Source organism: Eutrema salsugineum, unplaced genomic scaffold (genome assembly GCF_000478725.1).
Source record: "Eutrema salsugineum unplaced genomic scaffold, Eutsalg1_0 scaffold_7, whole genome shotgun sequence".
NCBI classification, from domain to species: Eukaryota; Viridiplantae; Streptophyta; class Magnoliopsida; order Brassicales; family Brassicaceae; genus Eutrema; species Eutrema salsugineum.
In genome coordinates, this window is record NW_006256486.1 from 2,003,528 (window position 1) to 2,024,653 (window position 21,126).

The 21,126-nt window shown below is 38.0% G+C and overlaps 2 protein-coding genes across 2 annotated transcripts; both read left to right on the plus strand.

Moving 5' to 3' along the window:
• Positions 1-526: 526 nt before the first annotated feature.
• LOC18010741 (probable LRR receptor-like serine/threonine-protein kinase At1g51820) lies at positions 527-4,987 on the plus strand. Its single transcript, XM_006392925.2, has 13 exons — positions 527-707; positions 805-1,330; positions 1,918-2,396; positions 2,486-2,630; positions 2,717-2,788; positions 2,887-2,958; positions 3,044-3,115; positions 3,203-3,375; positions 3,472-3,719; positions 3,795-3,921; positions 4,010-4,075; positions 4,175-4,364; positions 4,454-4,987. Exons 1-13 carry the CDS (start codon positions 635-637, stop codon positions 4,860-4,862), a joined length of 2,652 nt encoding a protein of 883 aa, XP_006392987.1. The 5' UTR covers positions 527-634; the 3' UTR covers positions 4,863-4,987.
• Positions 4,988-10,207: 5,220 nt separating this feature from the next.
• LOC18010442 (probable LRR receptor-like serine/threonine-protein kinase At1g51820) lies at positions 10,208-14,052 on the plus strand. The gene is made up of 13 exons (XM_006392926.2): positions 10,208-10,355; positions 10,451-10,976; positions 11,053-11,531; positions 11,622-11,766; positions 11,854-11,925; positions 12,020-12,091; positions 12,185-12,256; positions 12,335-12,510; positions 12,601-12,806; positions 12,902-13,028; positions 13,119-13,184; positions 13,272-13,461; positions 13,549-14,052. The coding sequence occupies exons 1-13, from the start codon at positions 10,283-10,285 to the stop codon at positions 13,955-13,957; spliced, it is 2,613 nt and encodes an 870-aa protein (XP_006392988.1). The 5' UTR covers positions 10,208-10,282; the 3' UTR covers positions 13,958-14,052.
• Positions 14,053-21,126: the final 7,074 nt, after the last annotated feature.

Here is a 21,126-nt window from a genome sequence, read left to right on the forward strand (position 1 = left end):
ACCTAATTGGCTCTTCCCAAAAAATTAGAAGTCAACGGCTGACGAAAATCATTAAAGATTGCTTTGGCAATTGGCATGCAAAAAAAAAGGAAAAAAAAAAGACAAATACACTCTATATTTAAGATCATTGACTTTTGATGATGGATTCAGTCATCTTCAACGAGAAGGACTAAGAGACAGATCTACCAATGAAGAGCCATACAAAAAGTCAACGTCAACGAGTACGTAGTATTCATTAGAAGTTGTTTGTTTAATGCACGTATCCTCTCTGGATAATTATTCCTCGTTTTTCCACGTCGACCAACGTCGAAATTACAGCGTGTTCGTTTGAGTTGACTTAGTCAACTGTTTTGTGGTTTCAAACGACGTGAGAGAGTTTTTGACTAATAATCAATCACACTTGTCATTTTTCTCTCAATCAACTTGCTTTTTCAAATTATTTTGCACCCTGTAAAATAATTATTCTCAGTTATTTATTTATTCGATTCATCAATCCTATAATTAAGGAGGTTGACTTAGGACTTTTGAGAAGTAGCTCAAAGCATCATACACTCATGATACAGTCGTTAATTTCCATAGCTTACTAATAAAAAAAAGAAAGAAAGATCTCTCCTTTAGACAGTAAAGGAGAAAAATGGAGAGACAGTGTGTGTTCATTGCCACGTTTGTGCTGATACTTCATCTTGTTCAAGCTCAAGATCCAACCGGTACGTACAAAATTATGGTTTCAATCTGTATATGTGTGTTCATCAACGGGTACCTAGATAATATTTAAGACATTTTCTTCATCTATTCTCTCATTAGGATTCATCAATGTGGATTGCGGTTTACCTCCTCGTGATTCTCCATACAACGCAGTCCCAACTGGTTTAGCATATACATCGGATGCCCATTTAGTTAATAGTGGGAAAACCGGTAGAATCGCCAAGGAATTTGAACCGGACTACACTAAGCCGATTTTGACGCTGAGATATTTTCCAGATGGAGTACGTAACTGCTACAATCTAAAAGTCATCCGCGACACCAACTATCTAATCAAAGCCACATTCGTATATGGAAACTACGATGGTCTTAATGTCGATCCGAATTTCGACCTTTTCTTGGGTCCGAATTTATGGACAACAATGAGTACTAATGATACGATAGAGGAGCTCATCCACGTGACGAAATCCGACTCTTTGCAGGTCTGTCTTGTTAAGACGGGAATAAGTATCCCTTTTATAAATGTCTTGGAGCTGCGACCATTGCCGAAAACTGCGTACGTTACTCAAAGCGGCTCACTCAAGTATTTATTCAGGAGGTATCTTAGCAGTTCAGATCGTACTATACGGTAAGAAACATATATGCCTTAGATTGGTTCTTGCATTTACGTTTATATTTTAAATCTGTATTTTTTTCAAATAACACCCACAACCTTTACACTCTTTAATTATAAAAAAACACATTTATGTGAGAAATCTGGATCTGGCCTAAGGCTTAGACTGTTTACCTGGTAGTTTGGTAACATGCAACTGACTATTTCTTGCATTAGTCAGAACGTATTCCAAATTCGAAACAGACAGTGTAGTTGCCCATTAAATCTCATGTATCTAGTGGTCTGTTCACCGAATCTGTTCGGAGTTTATGGTGTCCGTTGAATCTAGGAGAAGTCCACACTATAGCACTTTAGTGCATTCCTATTGGAACTAATGGGATCAGTCGATATGATTTATTAAAAAACAAAAAAAAAACACCGTTTGCATGCGTTTTTTTGTTTATTCTATTTCTTGAAAAATCAAACATTATTTCAAATGTCAATACCAAATAGGTTTCTTTAACCCACAAAAAAAAAAAATACTAAATAGTTTTTACATTTGAAACGATGGAAAGCCTTAGGTTAGATAAGTTTTAATGTGATGTAATGTAACATTGTGACAGGTACCCATCTGATGTCTATGATCGTAAATGGTACCCAATGTTCGTGGAGAACTCATGGACACAAGTAATGACGACTCTGAATGTAAATGCTAGTAATCTTTATGAACTACCACAAGATGTAATGACAACGGGCGTAACGCCCCTAAATGCTAACGCGACATTAAACATTACTTGGACTTTAGAGCCTCCTACTACAAAGTTTTACTCCTACATGCACTTTGCGGAGCTTGAGACTCTACGGGCAAAAGATACAAGGGAATTCAATATGACATTGAATGGGAAACAATCATTTAGACCATATAGTCCTAAGCCGCTAAAAACGGAAACCATATTCGACGTAACGCCAGAACAATGCGACGGAGGGGCATGCCTTTTGCAGCTTGTGAAGACATTGAAATCAACTCTTCCGCCTCTACTTAATGCTATCGAAGGTTTCACTGTGATTGATTTCCCTCAAATGGAGACAAATGAAGATGACGGTATGTTAATTTTTAAATTCTTCGTCTTATCTACAAATGTTTTTGCGTTGTGTGTTAATTCTTGATATCATCAAGCTTTACAATCGTAGTTGCTAGTATCAAGAATGTTCAAGATACTTATGGTCTGAGTAGAATCAGTTGGCAAGGTGATCCATGTGTCCCCAAACAATTTTTGTGGGATGGTTTAAGCTGCAATAACTCGGATATTTCTACTCCACCGATAATCACTTCCTTGTAAGATGAATCATTTAATAATTTCTCTTAATTTTTAAATCATGTTAATTTTGATCTAGATATCTCACAATATTGGTTTGCATCAGAGACTTATCTGCAAGTGGATTAACCGGGATCATCACGCATGCTATTCAAAATCTTACTCATCTGCAAAAATTGTAAGTATATCTGACCAAGCTTTAAATTTGTTTACCCATTGGAAGTATGGAACTGAATAATGTTTGATAGGTAATTATATCACCTTTGTTAATGGTAGGGACTTGTCAAATAACAATTTGACTGGAGAAATACCTGAATTTCTAGCTGATATGAAATCACTCTTGATAATGTAAGTTTTGGCCTTTTTTTCTTCTGGTTAAGCTCTTTACTTAACATCATTGCTTATGTTTTTAACTCTTTATCTATTCACACAGAGACTTAAGTAGTAATAACTTAACTGGCTCGGTTCCTCCCTCACTTCTTCAGAAGAAAGGAATGAAGTTAAAGTAAGTTTTTTAATATATTTTCCGATTATTATCACGCCTATTAAAGTACAATTTGGTATCTGAATTAACAAAACTCACATTTTGCAGTGTTGAAGGAAACCCTCATATTCTTTGCACAACTGGTTCATGTGTGAACAAAGGACATAAGAAAAAGAGTATCATTGTACCAGTTGTTGCATCGATTGCATCAATAGCTGTTCTTATAGGTGCATTCGTCCTGTTCCTTGTTCTCAGAAAGAAGAAGGCATCAAAAGTAGAAGGTATTAATAAATAAACTCAAAAGTAATATATATCACAAAATACATATACAGCAAACCTTACTAAGTCGGGCTAAACTTTTTGGCTTGTAATCTTAGGGCCACCACCATCATATATGCAATCATCAGATGGTCGATCTCCTCGATCATCTGAACCGGCAATAATGACCAAGAATAAAAGGTTTACTTACTCGGAAGTTATGACCATGACAAATAACTTCCAAAGAATCCTTGGGAAAGGAGGTTTTGGAATTGTTTATCATGGCTTTGTGAACGGTACAGAACAAGTAGCAGTTAAGATTCTCTCCCAATCATCATCTCAAGGATACAAACAATTCAAAGCTGAGGTAGATTCTCATCTTCATCACTATCTAGAAGGAAACCATCAATGATTCAACTAATTTTAAAAACTTGGTTTTTAGGTAGAACTTCTTCTTAGAGTTCATCACAAGAATTTGGTCGGTCTTGTTGGATATTGCGACGAAGGAGAGAACTTGGCTCTAATCTATGAATACATGACCAATGGAGATTTAAAGGAACATATGTCAGGTAAAGAAAAAAGATGATTAAATGTCTTGTTTCAGTTCTACGTTGGTAACACAAGACTTTGACATCAATCAATTCTGTTAAAACACAGGAACACGTAACCGCTTTGTTTTGAATTGGAGAACTCGACTAAATATAGTTGTCGAATCGGCACAAGGTTAGTTAAAACGATTACCCACTATAATTTTTCTATTGTTTGTTTATTGGTTATCAACTTCTAGAGATCTTTTAATTAAAAACGGATGTTGTGGCCTAGGACTTGAGTATTTGCATAGTGGATGCAAACCACCAATGGTTCATAGAGACGTCAAAACCACAAATATATTGTTGAATGAACACTTCCAGGCCAAACTTGCTGATTTTGGGCTTTCGAGATCATTTCCCATCGAAGGTGAAACTCATGTGTCAACAGTTGTTGCTGGAACTCCAGGGTACCTGGATCCCGAGTAAGTATTACAACTTAATTAAGCAATTCTCTTTTCTCAATGGTGAGAATGAAACTTGACAATTTTTCATCATATATTTTGTTTTTCAGATACTATAGAACAAACTGGTTAACAGAAAAGAGTGATGTTTATAGTTTTGGGATTGTATTGTTGGAGATCATCACAAACATACCCGTGATAGACCAGAGCCGAGAAAAGCCTCATATAGCAGAATGGGTGGGATTAATGCTTACAAGAGGAGATATAAAAAGCATTATGGATCCAAGTCTCAATGGAGATTACGATTCTGGTTCTGTGTGGAAAGCTGTTGAACTAGCAATGTCTTGTTTGAATCCTTCTTCGGCAAGAAGACCCACAATGTCTCAAGTTGTTATGGCACTAAACGAGTGTGTGGCATCTGAAAATTCAAGGGGAGGAGCGAGCCGGGACATGGACTCGAAGAGTTCTATAGAAGTGAGCCTGACCTTTGGTACTGAAGTGAGCCCAACCGCTCGGTAGATCTCATGAAGAATTATCCCATGATATTTTGTTTATATGTTTCTAAACTATCTTCAGATACGTGTGTCTCTGATAGGTCATCTTTGTTGATGAGCTATGAGCTTTTGTTATTGATACGTGAATAAAAGTTCAAAGTCTCTTCTTTTCTTTTTCTTTTTCCGTAAAGTAAAACAGATAATAATATATAAGACATGAAAATTAATTACTGAGGAAAACAGAGGAAACCCTTTTTGTAGTAACAAGAAAGCTATAGAGGATTCACGTGAGGCCTCTGCCATGTATACGGAACGTGAATCTTTGATGCAGTAAAAGTCTGCCAAACAACAACCATCTCATGTAAACCCTAAATCCAATTTAATAAAGAACAAAAACAATTCTCCATCCACACGGTAGACAGATTATTCCAAAATTAGATAGCGACGGGAGAGAAGGGAATTACTTTTCTTTGTCTTCTTGCCCTTCTGTGTATCAGTGTACCATAATGAGCAACCTTAATCATTACTTGTAATTAACAAGCCTTTTTACCCACAAACCAAACAAAAAGGTTCTTATTACTTAATTTATCGCCAAATTTGTTTCATGCCATCACTCTTCCAAAAAAAAAAAAAAAATTAACAGCTGATGCCATGCACACAAATATGGTAAAAGTAAAAACCAAACAAAAAAAACGATAATAGAAACTCGTTTCCTATGATCGTTTACTTTTGACGGTACAGATTCAGTTCGTAAAAGTCATCTATTACGACAAAGACCAAAATGCAGAAGTCGAAGTCAAAATGCCGCGATTGATCGACATAGACTTTCGGTAGTGGTTTAATGCACGTCTCTCCTATGCTGTATAATTGTTTCCTCGCTTCTATTAAGAGATATTAGGAGATATTAGGTTTATTGGGCCTTGTATAGTTAGTTATTAGAATTATTAGAGTAATTTGTCCCACATTGTTAGTTTTTAACTTAAGGTTGACTAATGTACTTGTATATATATGTGCCTTTAGGCTGATGAATAAATCACTTCCGCAAATTACTTTAACATGGTAGCAGAACCTAAAACTACATAAAGTTTTGGTCTAGCTCTTGAATCAGAGCCTAAGGCTACATAAAGTTTTAGTTTAGCTCTTGATTCAAATTCTTGTTTATAAGTTGTGTTTTATTGGAAAAAGCAAACCGAAGAGGTCTTGCTCTTTTGTTTTTGGTGAACTCGGACCGACGAGGTTCGGGATTTCTGTAGAGCCATAAAGGCTTGGGATTTCTTTATTCGGTGGAGAAACCTGGAGAATTTCTCTGTTTTTTTAGAAAATATGAGATTTCAGAGTCGAAGAATTAAGTGTTCTTATTGTTCGAAGTATGGTCATGATGTGAGATCATGTTATCAGGTATATGGATATCCAGATTAGTGGCTGGAAAAGTATGAAAAACCTACGGAACATGTGTCACACACTGAAAAACGTGCGTCACACACGGAGGCGTCACAGGTTGATCCTCAGGCTGTGACAAGGCTCAAGAAAGATCAATGGCATAAGCTTGTTCGATGGTTTGATTCAAGATTAGAGATAGCAAATCGTGTGAGTGATAACACCTATACAGATGAGTGGATTATTGATAGTGGTGCATCGCACCATATGACAGGTACGTTAAGTGGTATGTTTGATGTGCATAAAGTCTCACCATGTTTAGTGGGTCTGCCTAATGGAAATGTTGTGATTGCTGATAGAGAAGGAAGTGTGGCATTGACGGAGAAGTTAACTTTGACACATGTGTTTATTGTCAAGGAACTCAAGTGCAATCTCATCTCTGTGTCACAGATTATTGATGCAATGAATTGCATTGTGTTATTCTCCAAGCAAATGTGTCGGATACAGGATCTTGCTTTGCAAATTCTGATTGCAGTGGGTGAAAGAAAAGATGGATTGTATTTTCTTCAAGGTATTCAGAAGACCCGTGAATGTGGCAAAGGTCAGTAAGTTGGGGTCTTTGGAACTTTGGCATAAAAGGATGGGACATGCTTCTGAAAAGGTTATTAGGAGATTGCCAGAAGTGGATCAAAAGAGTGTTAGTGTTTCTGATTGCGATGTCTGTTTCCGAGCAAAGCAGTGTCGGAATGTATTTCCTGTGAGTACAGAGAAAAGCAAAGAATGCTTTGAGATGATTCATTGTGATTTGTGGGGGCCATATCAAACACAGAGCGTGTGTGGATCCTCTTATTTTTTAACTATCATGGATGATTATTCTAGAGCTGTGTGGGTTTTTCTTCTTGCTGATAAAACACAAGTTCAGAAAACAATGGTAGATTTCTTTGCTCTCATTCAGCGTCAGTTCGAGAAACATGTGAAAATCGTGCGAAGTGATAATGGTAGTGAATTCATGGGTATGAAGGAGTATTTTCGTACATCAGGGATAATTCATCAAACTTTGTGTGTGGGAACTCCTCAACAAAATGGTAGAGTGGAGCGAAAACATCAACATATATTGAATGTCGCACGAGCGTTGAGGTTTCAGGCAAATTTACCAATAGAACTTTGGAGTTATTGTGCTTTGAGTGCTACGTATCTAATTAATCGTACGCCTTCTGTGTTACACAATGGTAAGAGTCCTTATGAAATCATCTTTGGAAAAGCTCCTGCTTATAGTGAGATACGAGTTTTTGGATGTTTAGCGTATGCTCACAATCAGAAACGTCATGGAGATAAATTTGCGAGTAGAAGCAGAAAATGTGTATTTTTGGGATACCCTTATGCAAAGAAGGGATGGAACTTATTTGACTTGGAGACACATGAAATCTTTGTTTCTCGGGATGTCACTTTTATTGAGGAACGATTCCCATATTTGGAGCTAAAAAATACACAGGTGGATGAGCCTTCTAATTCTAATCAAATGAGGTTATATGTGGATGATAATGTTGGATTTGACGATATTGAACCTGCCTTGACAAGGGAAATTATACAACCTCTCACAAGAGATACAATGACACAGACTCAGGTTGTGTCAGACAAGGTTGCAGAAGAAGAAAGACAGACTATAGAAAACGAAATACGCGATATCTTAGGAATTACAACGCCACAAACTGAACCTGCATCGGTTACACAGTCTGAGATTGTGCAACCTTCATCGGTTACACAGTCTGAGATTGTGCAACCTTCATCGGTTACACAGTCTGAGAATGTGCAGCCTGCTTTAGTAACAGAACCTGCATCGGTGACACAGGCTGAAACTGTGCAACAGCCTGCATCAACAGAAACTTTGGGACGAGGAATGAGAAAGAAAGAATCTTCTGTCAAGCTACGCGACTATGTGTGCAATACGACATTTACAATGAATACTTCCACTGTGAGTCAGGAGTTGAGTAATGATTATGGTATTGAGAATTATGTGAATTGTGAAAGGTTCTCTGTGTCACACAAGGCATTTCTGTGTAGTATAACTGAAGGAGTTGTGCCGAAAAGTTTTGCTGAAGCCATGAACGATCCGCGATGGAGAGAAGCTATGAGACTCGAGATTGAGGCCCAAGAATGAAATCAAACATGGTTGATTGAACAATTACCACCAGGTAAGCATGTGATTGAGTGTAAATGGGTTTATCATATGCAGAATTGAAAGGTATAAGGCGCGACTCGTGGCATGTGGCAATCGTCAAAAAGAAGGGATTGATTATTCTGATACATTTGCTCCTGTAGCAAAGATGAGCACATTTCGATTGGTTCTTCAAGTTGCCGCTGGGAAAAATTGGGAGCTACATCAGATGGATGTGCACAATGCGTTTCTTCATGGAGATTTGGATGAAGAGGTCTTTATGAGGGTACCTCAGGGTTTTGGTGCTTCTAAGAAGGGTATGGTATGTCGTTTGCGCAAGTCGTTGTATGGTTTGAAACAAGCTCCACGATGTTGGTTCGCGAAACTTTCGAAGGCACTTTTGGGGTACGGTTTTACACAGAGTAAGGCTGATTACTCTCTTTTCTCATTAGTTCGTGATAAAGTTCACTTGCACGTTCTAGTGTATGTGGATGATCTTGTGGTGACAGGAAGCTCTCCTGAGGTGATACAAAAGTTTAAAACATATTTAAGCAATTGCTTTCATATGAAGGATTTGGGAAAATTGAAATATTTTCTTGGATTGGAAGTTGCAAGAAATGCAGAGGGTATATACTTATCACAGAGAAAGTATGCTCTGGATATTATTGCTGATGTCGGTTTGCTTGGTGGTAGGCCTGTAGAGTTTCCGATGGAGCAAAATCATCAGTTGGGAAGGTCGACGACAAAATTTTTTACTGATCCAGAGAAGTATCGGAGACTGGTTGGAAGGTTGATTTACTTGGCTGCGACTAGACCAGATCTTGCCTACTCAGTTCACATTTTATCTCAATTTATGAATGAGCCAAGAGAAGATCATTGGATGGCTGCATTGAGAGTTGTTCGTTACTTGAAAAGGTGCCCGGGATTGGGAATTTTGTTGAAATCTGATTGTAATTTTTATCTTACAGCTTGATGTGATTCAGATTGGGCTGGATGTCCAATCACGAGGAGATCTTTGAGTGGATGGTTGATACAATTGGGAAATTCTCCTGTGTCATGGAAGTCAAAGAAGCAAGATGTTGTATCATGCTCTTTAACTGAAGCAGAGTATCGAGCTATGGTTTTGGCATTGAAGGAGTTAAAGTGGTTAAAGAGTGTGTTGTTAACGATGGGTATTGCACATTCTGGTCCAATGGATTTATATTGTGACAGCCAGTCTGCGCTTCATATTGCAGCTAATCCTGTGTTTCATGAGAGAACGAAGCATGTGGAGATTGATTGTCATTTCATTCGAGACGATATACAGGCTGGAATTGTTCAGACCCAACATGTTTCTACTACTCAACAGTTGGCGGATATCTTCAATAAAGCACTTGGAGGACGTCCGTTCAAAGGAATTTTGTGCAAGTTGGGCATTCGAGATCTCCATGCTCCAACTTGAGGGGGGGGTATTAAGAGATATTATGAGATATTAGGTTTATTGGGCCTTGTATAGTTAGTTATTAGAATTATTAAAGTAATTTGTTCTACATTGCTAGTTTCTAACTTAAAGTTGACTAATATACTTGTATATATATGTGCCTTTAGGCTGATGAACAAATTACTTCCGCAAATTACTTTGACATTTTCCACGTCGACTATCGCCGACATTACAGCGTGTTCTTTCTAGTTGACTTAGTCAACGGTTTTGTGGTTCTATAGGACATGAGAGAGTTTTCGACCACAAATCACTCTTGTCATTTTCTCCCAACTTGCTTTACCGAATTATTTTGCACCGTGAAACATTATCCTTAAATCTTTTTTTTTATATAATCGATTCATTAATAAGACTTATAGTTGTAGATATAAACTCATATGCATAGCTTGGTATCTCAAAGAAATCTCTCTCCTTTGGACAGTAAGGAGAAAAAAAAATGGAGAGATACTTTATGTTCATTGCCACTTGTGTGCTGATACTTCATCTTGTTCAAGCACAAGATCCAACCCGTACGTACAAAATTGTTGTTTTGATCTAATATAATATATATATGTGTGTTCTTAGATTATAAGATAATATATTTTTCCATCTATTATCTCATTAGGATTCATCAATGTGGATTGCGGTCTACCCCCTCACGAGTCTCCTTACAACGCACTCCCAACCGGTTTACCATATACATCAGATGCGGGTTTAGTTAACAGTGGAAAAACCGGTATAATCGCCAAGGAGTTTGAACCAAACTACACTAAGCCCTTTTTGAGACTGAGATATTTCCCGGATGGAGTTCGTAACTGCTACAGCCTAAATGTCACCCGAGACACCAGCTATATGATCAAGGCCAAATTCGTATATGGAAACTACGATGGTCTTAAGATCGATCCAAACTTTGACCTTTACTTGGGTCCTAATATATGGACAACAGTGACTAGTAATGATACTAGAGAGGAGATCATTCATGTGACCAAATCCAATTCTTTACAGGTATGTCTTGTTAAGACTGGGATAAGTATACCTTTCATAAATGTCTTGGAGCTACGACCATTGCGGAAAACTGCGTACGTTACTGAAAGCGGCTCGTTCAAGTTCTTATTCAGGACATATTTTAGCAATTCCGGTCTTAAAATACGGTACGAATTGATACAAAATTTCAAACGTTACATTAAACATGTTTGTGTAATGTGGTTTAATACAAAACTGTGACAGGTATCCAGATGATATCTATGATCGTGAATGGAATGCATTCTTCTTGGAAAAGTCATGGGCACAAGTAACGACGAATCTGAATGTAAACGTTACTAATAATTATGAATTACCACAAGGTGTAATGGCAACAGGCGCAATACCTCTAAACGCTAACGCGACAATGAACATTACATGGACTATAGATCCTCCTACTACGAAGTTTTATTCCTACATGCACTTTGCAGAGATTCAGACTCTAAGGGCCAACGATACAAGGGAATTCAATGTGACGCTGAATGGAAAATATTCATATGGACCTTACAGTCCTGTACCGCTAAAGACCGAAACCGTACTCGATGTAAAACCAGAGCAATGCGAAGATGGGGCATGTCTTTTGCAGCTTGTGAAGACGTCAAAGTCAACTCTTCCGCCTCTACTTAATGCTATCGAGGCTTTCACGGTGATTGATTTCCCGCAAATGGAGACAAATGAAGATGACGGTATGTTGATTTGACATTCTTGATCTTATCTACAAATGTTTTGCGTCTTGTGTGTTGGTTTTTTTATATCATCAAGCTTTACAATCGTAGTTGCTGGTATCAAGAATGTTCAAGATGCTTATGGATTGAATAAAACCACTTGGCAAGGAGATCCATGTGTGCCCAAACAGTTTTTGTGGGACGGTCTAAACTGCAATAACTCGGATATTTCTACTCCACCAACAATCACTTCCTTGTAAGATGAATCATTCAGTAATTTCTCTTAATTTTTACATCATGTCAAATTTTGAACTAGATATCTCACAATTTTTTTTTGCTCCAGAGACTTATCTGCAAGTGGATTAACCGGGATCATCACGCATGCCATTCACAATCTTACTCACCTCCAAAAATTGTAAGTATCTCTCTACGGCTGACCAGCCTAAAACTTGTTTAACCTTTCGAAATGAATCATGTTTGATGGGTTATTTCACCTTTGTTAATGGTAGGGACTTGTCAAATAACAATCTGACTGGAGTAATACCTGAATTTCTAGCTGACATAAATTCACTCTTGGTCATGTAAGTTTCTCATGAGACACTATAATATTGTTTACTCTAGGCATTCTCCTCAACATAATTGTGTATGTTTTAACTATATGTCTATTCCAACAGAGACTTAAGTGGTAATAATCTCAGTGGCTCGGTTCCTCCCTCACTTCTACAGAAGAAAGGAATGAAACTAAAGTAAGCTATATTTTATTTCTTTTCAACTGTTATCACGCCAATGTATTTGGTATCTTTAACAACACTCACATTCTGCAGTGCCGACAACAATCCCCATCTTCTTTGCACAACTAGTTCATGTGTGAACATAGGACATAAGAAAAAGAGTATCATTGTACCAGTGGTTGCATCTATAGCTTCAATAGCTATCTTTTTTATAGGTGCACTCGTCCTGTTCATTGTTCTCAGAAAGAAAAAGGCATCAAAAGTTGAAGGTATCAATAAATAAGCTCAAGAGTAATATCAAAATATACACACAAACACACACACATCAAACTTAACCAGATTTTGCCTTGTGATCTTAGGGCCACAATCTCAAAAGGCAATAATGGCAAAGAATAGAAGATTTACTTACTCAGAAGTTATGACAATGACAAATAACTTCCAAAGGGTCCTTGGTAAAGGAGGTTTTGGAATCGTTTATCATGGTTTTGTGAACGGTACTGAACAAGTAGCTGTAAAGAAGCTCTCCCATTCATCATCTCAAGGATTTAAACAATTTAAAGCTGAAGTAAATTCTAACTTTCATCACTATCTCAAGCGAAAACATCAATGATTGAACTAATTTTAGAAACTTGGATTTGTGTTTTCTGGCATGGTGTTTAGGTAGAACTTCTTCTTAGAGTTCATCACAAGAATTTGGTCGGACTTGTTGGGTATTGCGAGGAAGGAGAGAACTTGGCTCTTATCTATGAATACATGGCCAATGGAGATTTGAAAGAACATATGTCAGGTAAGACAACAAACATGACCTGACTGTACTGTTGTTGTTTTATGGTGATTACAAAAGACTTTGACATTTATCTCTCCATTCAAAACATAGGAACACGTAACCGCTCTATTTTAAACTGGGGAACTAGACTAAAAATAGCCGTCGAGTCTGCGCAAGGTTGGTTTATAGATTATCCCTATTATTTTTCTTATCTTTGTTTCTTTGCTTTTCATTTGATTGAACATGTTGGATTTTGTGGCATAGGACTTGAGTATTTGCATAATGGATGCAAACCACCAATGGTTCATAGAGACGTCAAAACCACAAATATATTGTTGAATGAACACTTTGAGGCCAAACTTGCTGATTTTGGGCTTTCGAGGTCATTTCTGATTGAAGGTCAAACTCATGTGTCAACAGTTGTTGCTGGAACTCCAGGATATCTCGATCCCGAGTAAGTATAAATGCTTTTGAGATATTTTCTATTTTCTCCATAGAGAAAAAAAATTGAGAAAATCTACCCTCTAATTCATTTTACCAGATACTACAGAACAAATTGGTTGACAGAGAAGAGTGATGTCTATAGTTTCGGGATCGTATTGTTAGAGATCACCACAAACCGACCAGTGATAGACCAAAGCCGGGAAAATCCACATATAGCAGAATGGGTGGGGTTAATGCTTACAAAAGGAGACATCACAAGCATTATGGATCCAAGTCTAAATGGAGACTATGATTCTGGTTCTGTGTGGAAAGCTGTTGAACTAGCAATGTCTTGTATAAATCCTTCTTCAACGAGAAGACCTACCATGTCTCAAGTTGTTATTGAATTAAACGATTGCCTAGCATCTGAAAATTCAAGGGCAGGAGCGAGTAGGGACATGGACTCAAAGAGTTCCATAGAAGTGAGCTTGACATTTGGTACCGACGTGAACCCAACGGCTCGGTAGATTACATGAAAACTTATCATGCGGTACCACGTAAATTTTTATTTATATGTTTCTGTTTTTTACGTGAAGAATTATCATGGATACCATATTCCCAATCACTTGGAGCAATCATCTACGGATAGGCAACTTGATTTAGAGACCCAAAAAAACTTTTTCATTTAATCCTTATAAATGATTGATGAATATATATGTCTAAATTATTGTCAGCTGTTATGTAATTAATGAGCTTTCCAAGTTGCAAAGCAGACCATAATTTTGGACTTTTTTCTCACCTCTGTCATATCAGTCGACACTTGCAATAGGTCCACTGCATTTGTATAACTTATTCACCTTTTAGTTATCTCGTTAGTTGGACTTGGGCCATAATTAAGAAATTAGACAGGAGTGACCGAAGTATATAAGTGCGTTTATAGATGGACAAGTACATCTCATCAATAAAAAGGTACGGCTAGAAATAAGAAAAAGGGATGATAAAATAATGTGGGGGGAGGGGGGGGAGTGGGGTGGGGAAAAGGGGTAATAAGTCATTTCCTCACTACTTGTTGTGAATAGACACCGGTTTCTTTATTGAATATGTGAATAATCAATTACAATCTCTAATTACAATCTTTAAGCTTATATTTATATCTTCAAAAACCCAACTCTCAAACCGAATTGATAAATGAAATCTTTTATCGAGCCCATTAAAAAAACCATATTGTAAGAGTCCGTTACATTTTTCAGTTCGCTCTAAAAGAGTTTCTTTAGTTATTTTTGTCACCAGAAACAACATCATTCAATACACTTTTTTGTTTCCATGATCAGCGCAAAGTATCAATCGAGTAATTTAACTAATTTTAAAGCAAAAGACAATGATTATTGGTAATTACCCACACATGAACCTTAGTACCAATATGCATGCGTATATCAACCAAATCAAATCATCAATATGGTCCACAAGACGTAAAAGAGTTGGACCCCATGATATTGTCAAGGTTAATATTGGCATATATATAAAAGCTATTAAACTATGTTAATATAGTTTGTAACACATGGTGTACTTCAATTTTTGTAGGCCCATATCCTTGTGTATTTACGCATAACATTGTCCATGAATAAAAGGTAAGTGAGTTTAATATCAAAATCTACATGGTATCAGAGCATAATTTATGAAACCTAATTTTTTTTTAAAAAATTGGTATTATATCTTCGAAGTTCCAAAATTTTATTTTTTACGTCTGGTTATTTCAGTGAGATATAACAACAATGACTGGTGGAGTGGATTCATCAGTTTTCAAAAGTTTGATCCCAGATCGAAACAGTGATGAGGTTGTATGGTTCGGACAACCCTGGTGCTTTAATCACTTCGGTTATGTTAACCGGAGAAAATTATAACGAATGGTCAATTGAGTTACTCAATGCTTTCCAAGCCAAATAGGTTTATCAACCGTACGTTGAAGAAACCGGCGAATTCAAGTCCTGATCTCGAAAAATGGCTTGCGGTGAATTCGATGCTTGTTGGTTGGATTCGTACTTCGATCGAACCTAGGGTAAGAAGCATAGTGACCTACATCTCTGACGCTTGTTTGCTTTGGGAGACTTTGAAATAGAGGTTTTAGGTGGGCAACGAGGTTCGCGTCCATCAATTGAAGGCTCAACTTGCGTCGTGGAGGCAAGAAGGACAACCTGTGTTGGATTACTTTGGTCGTCTCTCCAATTTGTGGGAAGAATTGCAGGTGTATCGTCCGGTTCATGTCTGTACTTGTGGTGCTGCTGCGGCAATCGCAAAAGATCAAGAGAAAGAGAAGATCCATCAATTTGTGATGGGTCTTGATGATGCGAGATTTGGTAGGATTTGTACAACCATAATTGGTATGGATCATCTCCCTTCACTTGGAGAAATTTACAATAAAATCGTTCGTGAAGAACAGAGAATTGCCTCTGCGCGTGGACGTGAGCAACAACAAGATGTTGTGATAGTCAAAGCAGATAATCAAAGCAGAGTTGAGAATTTAATCCTTCGATCACACATTCTATGTTCTCATTGTGGAAGATCAGGTCACGAGAAACGTGACTGTTGGCAGATCGTTGGATTCCGGGAGTGGTACACCGAACGCTCTGGAAGAGGTGGTCGCGGTTCAAACAACAATGCGGGTCATGGTCGTGGTCAAGTTAGTGCAGCTCATGCCACGAGCTCTAACTAGTCTTTGTTTCCTGAGCTTACTTCTGAGCAATGGAAAGTTTTAACTCAGATGATTCAAGAAAAAGCTGGTTCATCTAATGTGTCTGATAAGTTATCAGGTAAGAATGATCTCGGTGATGTCATTCTTGATACAGGTGCTTCCCATCACATGACGGGAAACCTGTCTTTGTTGACCAATGTTGGTATCATCTCGCCGTGTTTGGTGGGATTCGCTGATGGAAATAAGACTTTTGCCATCAGCATGGGCTCTTTGTATCTCTCAGCCCAAATTACCTTGACGAACGTTCTTTACGTCCCAGATTTGAATTGCACCCTTATCTCGTTTGCAAAGTTGTTAAAACAAACAAATTGTTTTACACTAATGTCTGATACGATTTGTGTTTTACAGGACCGTTCTTCGAGGACCCTGATTGGAGCCGTTGAAGAGTGTGATGGTGTGTATTACTTTATGGATATTGTCTCAACAAAGAGTCATCGAGCAGTTGTGATCTGCTCAAAGTTTAATCCCTAAACTACTCTGCAAGAGCACAGATGTGCAGTTGTAGTATCTAGGGGTCGAACCACAGAGACAAGAGATCACTCAATAAACCTTATGTAGATGGAGTTACGCTAAGCCAAAATATGCGAAACAAATAGCAATGCGACAGAGATAAATAAAACAGCAAGGAAAATGGTTTGTAAGTTCGATGTGGTAAGGATTAGGTCTAGGGCGTTTTCAGGAGATCAATGAATGCAGATCAACTTAACAAGTCAGGGTTCAGATATTAAGCACGGTTCTTGAACTCGAAACACAGAACTATAATTAACCAACTTCCGTTGTGAGAATTATCTAAGTTAAAATCCTAGAATTCCAAATTCCTTTGCAAATCCTACAGATTTAAACCAGCCTTAATTGCACAAGTTCGATATGTTCACAAAGCTCCTAAACCAAATTCCTTTGCGAATAGTTACTTTGCTCAACTCAGGTTCTTTCCAGTTATTCAATTACACTTCCGTGTCAATCAAGCAACCTAAGACCTAAGTTCTAGGTGATCAGTCTAGAATTTGCTTTAAGAACAACCTAAGGTGAAGAACAAATAGATATGAACCCTAGCTAGCAAGTTAATCAAACATTCAAAGAAAACCCTAATTAACCCTAAACCTAACAGGTGATCTACTCAGACATGGTTATTGAAACAACAAACATGATGAATAGAAAGCAATAGATTAAATCGAAATAGATAAAGGGGTTCGAAATCTTCTCTCTAAACGAACAGAGTTCAGACTTGTCTCCCCAAGCTCAGAAATCGCAAAAGCCGAAAACTCAGAGTATCTCTCTCTCAAAAATCTCCGGTTCTCGTAAAAAGGGAATAAAAATCCTATATATATCTCTAAGACACGTCTTGGGCTTCCTTGAAAACGTTTGGGCCCAACTCCTTCTTCAAATAGGAAACAAAATCGCCTTTTCCTTATTTCTCTGACAAGTGTCGAGCGTCACTCTCCATGGTGTCGAGCGTCACTAAAGCACAAAATCCATTCTTGACGAATTTGATCCTGATTAAGCTCCAAAGTGCTCCAAAGTCTCCAGCTAAGCTCCAAACGTACCTATGACCTGAAAAGACTCCAAAAGACTCGAAAGACACTAAAAAGACTCTATAAATAAGACATATACCATGGTTAAAAACCATAAAAACCATGATATATCAAGTTGGTACTTCAGATCAAGCTTTGTGGCATCAGCGTTTGGGACATCCATCTTTTTCAGTATTTTTGGATTTTGTGTCGCTTTCTACCTCTTCAAAAACGCCTAGCTCTAGTTCTTGTGACATTTGTTTTAGAGCTAAGCAAACTCGGGAAAGTTTTTATGATAGTTTGAATACAACAAAGGAATGTTTTTCCCTTATTCATGTTGACGTTTGGGGACCGTATCGAGTTCCTTCTTCTTGTGGTGCGGTGTATTTTTTAACAATTGTAGACGATTTCTCACGTGTTGTGTGGATGTTTCTTTTGCTTGAAAATCAGAAGTCCAAAATGTTTTGAAGAGGTTTCTTGTTTATACCGAAATACAATTTAACAAACAAGTTAAAATTGTTCGAAGCGATAATGGTACTGAATTCATGGTGCTTGCGTCTTTCTTCAAAGATAATGGGATTGTTCACCAAACGTCTTGTGTTGCAACACCACAGCAAAATGGAAAGGTTGAACGCAAACACAGACATATACTTAATGTTTCACGGGAAATTATGTTCCAAGCGAATCTTCCTATCAAGTTTTGGGGAGAGGCTGTGTTAACCGCTGCGTACTTGATCAATCGAACGCCCACATCTATTCACCATGGGTGTTCCCTATATGAAGTCCTCCACAGTGTGAAACCTGACTACAAACAATTGTACGTGCATTTTGTTATGTTCATCGGCAAGCTCGTGACAAAGATAAATTTGGTCACCGGAGTCGTTTGTGTGTGTTTGTTGGTTACCCGTTTGGTAAGAAAGGATGGAAGGTTTATGATATTGAACGAGATGAGTTTCTGATTTCACGTGATGTCATTTTTTGGGAGGACGTGTTTCCTTTTGCTGACCAACAGATTGTGAAGCTAGTTTCGACTCCAGAGGTTATGAATAATAATGATGATTGGTGTGTTACGCCTGAAGTAAGAGGGAGCATTGATTCTGATTTATCTCCGCCGTCTCCTCTGCCTAATGAAATGGTGGAGACAATGTCTTCTCCTGAGGGAATTCTCTCGTGCTCCGCTGCAAAATACAACTTTAGACTCTACACCTCCAAGTGTGGATGAGACAGTTGTCGAATCCGTTACTGCTTTGGCACCAGTTCATGAGCCCGTGACAGTACAACAAACTCCGATTCCTACCGAAGTTCTTGGTAGAGGCCTTCGTGAAAAGACCAAATATGTGCGTTTGAAAGATTGCTTCCTTTACAATGCAACGAATAATGCACATCACGCTCTTCCCAACTCTATGTCCTCGTCGACGGTCCAAGGTACTTCACTATATCTTTTATCTGATTTTGTGACAGATGCTCAGTTTTCTCCAGGTCATCGCGCTTACTTAGCTTCCATTACATCTGCGGTCGAACCTAAACATTTTAAAGCAGCTGTCCGGATCAAGGTTTGGGATAACGCGATGGATACGGAAGTGGTCGCTCTTGAAGGCCAACACACATGGGATGTTGTTGATCTACCTTCAGGTAAAGAAGCTATTGGAAGCCAATGGGTTTATAAGATTAAATACAATGTCGATGGTTCTATTGAACGGTATAAAGCGCGTCTTGTTGTACAAGGCAATAACCAGATCGAGGGAGAAGATTAGAAAGAAACATTTGCTCCTGTGGTTAAAATGACCACGGTTCGCACCTTAATGCGTCTAGTTGCCGCAAAACAATGGGAAGTTTATCAGATGGACGTCAATAATGCTTTTCTTCATGGTGATCTTGAGGAGGAAGTTTATATGAAGCTTCTACCAGGCTTTCATCACACTCACCCCGACAAAGTTTGTCGTCTTCGTAAGTCTCTCTATGGTCTTAAACAAGCTCCACGCTATTGGTTTAAGAAGCTCTCTGACTCATTGCTACGCTTTGGTTTTGTCCAATCCTACGATGATTACTCGCTGTTCTCGTATTCGCGCAAGGGTATTGAGCTTCGCGTCTTAGTATATGTTGATGATCTTCTTATCTGCGGGAATGACATGCATATGCTTAAAAAGTTTAAAGAATACTTAGGCAAATGTTTTGCGATGAGAGACTTAGGTCGGTTGAAATACTCTCATGGTATTGAGGTGAGCCGAGGACGTGAAGGAATTTTTTATCTCAACGCAAGTACGCGTTAGATATCATCGCGGATACAGGAAACTTGGGTTGCAAATCTGCTCCAACACCACTTGAGCAGAATCATAATCTTGCAAAGGCAACAGGTCCGGTTCTTGAAGATCCCAAGAAGTATCGTCGTCTTGTTGGACGCCTTATTTATTTGTTGAACACTCGTCCTGAGTTAAGTTATGCTGTTCATATCTTGTCCGAGTTCATGCAAGCACCCAAAGAGGCTCATTGGTTAGCGGCATTGCGTGTTGTTCGTTTCTTAAAGGGGATGCCAGGCCAAGGTATTATGCTAAAGTCCGACTCTGATCTTACTCTTACGGTCTATTGCAATTTCGACTGGTCATCGTGTCCTTTGACGCGTCGATCTCTTAGTGCTTTTATTATTATGCTTGGAGGTTCTCCAATATCTTGGAAGACAAAGATGCAAAAGACAGTTTCTCATTCATCAGCTGAAGCAGAGTATCGAGCTATGGCAACAGCTCTTCCTGAGATCAAGTGGGTTCGTCGATTGGTGCAAGGTTTAGGTGTGGATAAGTCTGTGCTGATTCATTTTTTTCTGCGACAGCAAAGCTGCAATAAGCATCGCTGCGAATCCAGTCTTTCATGAACGCACCAAGCACATCGAAAATGATTGTCATGCGGAGCGTGATGCAGTTCAAGAGGGTATTATTGCTACTCAACACATTACTACTGACTCACAAATTGCAGACATTTTGACTAAAGCTTTCGGACGTGCTCCGTTTACTACTTTAGCGTCCAAGTTGGGCGTTCAAAATCTCCACGCTCCAACTTGAGGGGGAGTATTGGCATATATATAAAAGCTATTAAACTATGTTAATATAGTTTATCCCACATCGTGTACTTGAGTTTTTGTAACCTGATATCCTTGTGTATTTAAGCACAACATTATGCATGAATAAAAGGCAAGTGAGTTTAATATCAAAATCTACAGTTAAGATTGTTTACAAAGTCCTGATTTTGTTTTCATGATCAGCTTTATATAATTATATATATATATATATACTGTATTAATTATAGAATATTTAGATTTAAAATTAAATGGGAATCTGCGTAACTATAATCCATGTTATTTATTATATTAAAACAGAATCACTTTTAGTATTTGTTTCCAAACACTCCCAAAGTTTTTTTTAAAATATTATATATATATATATTT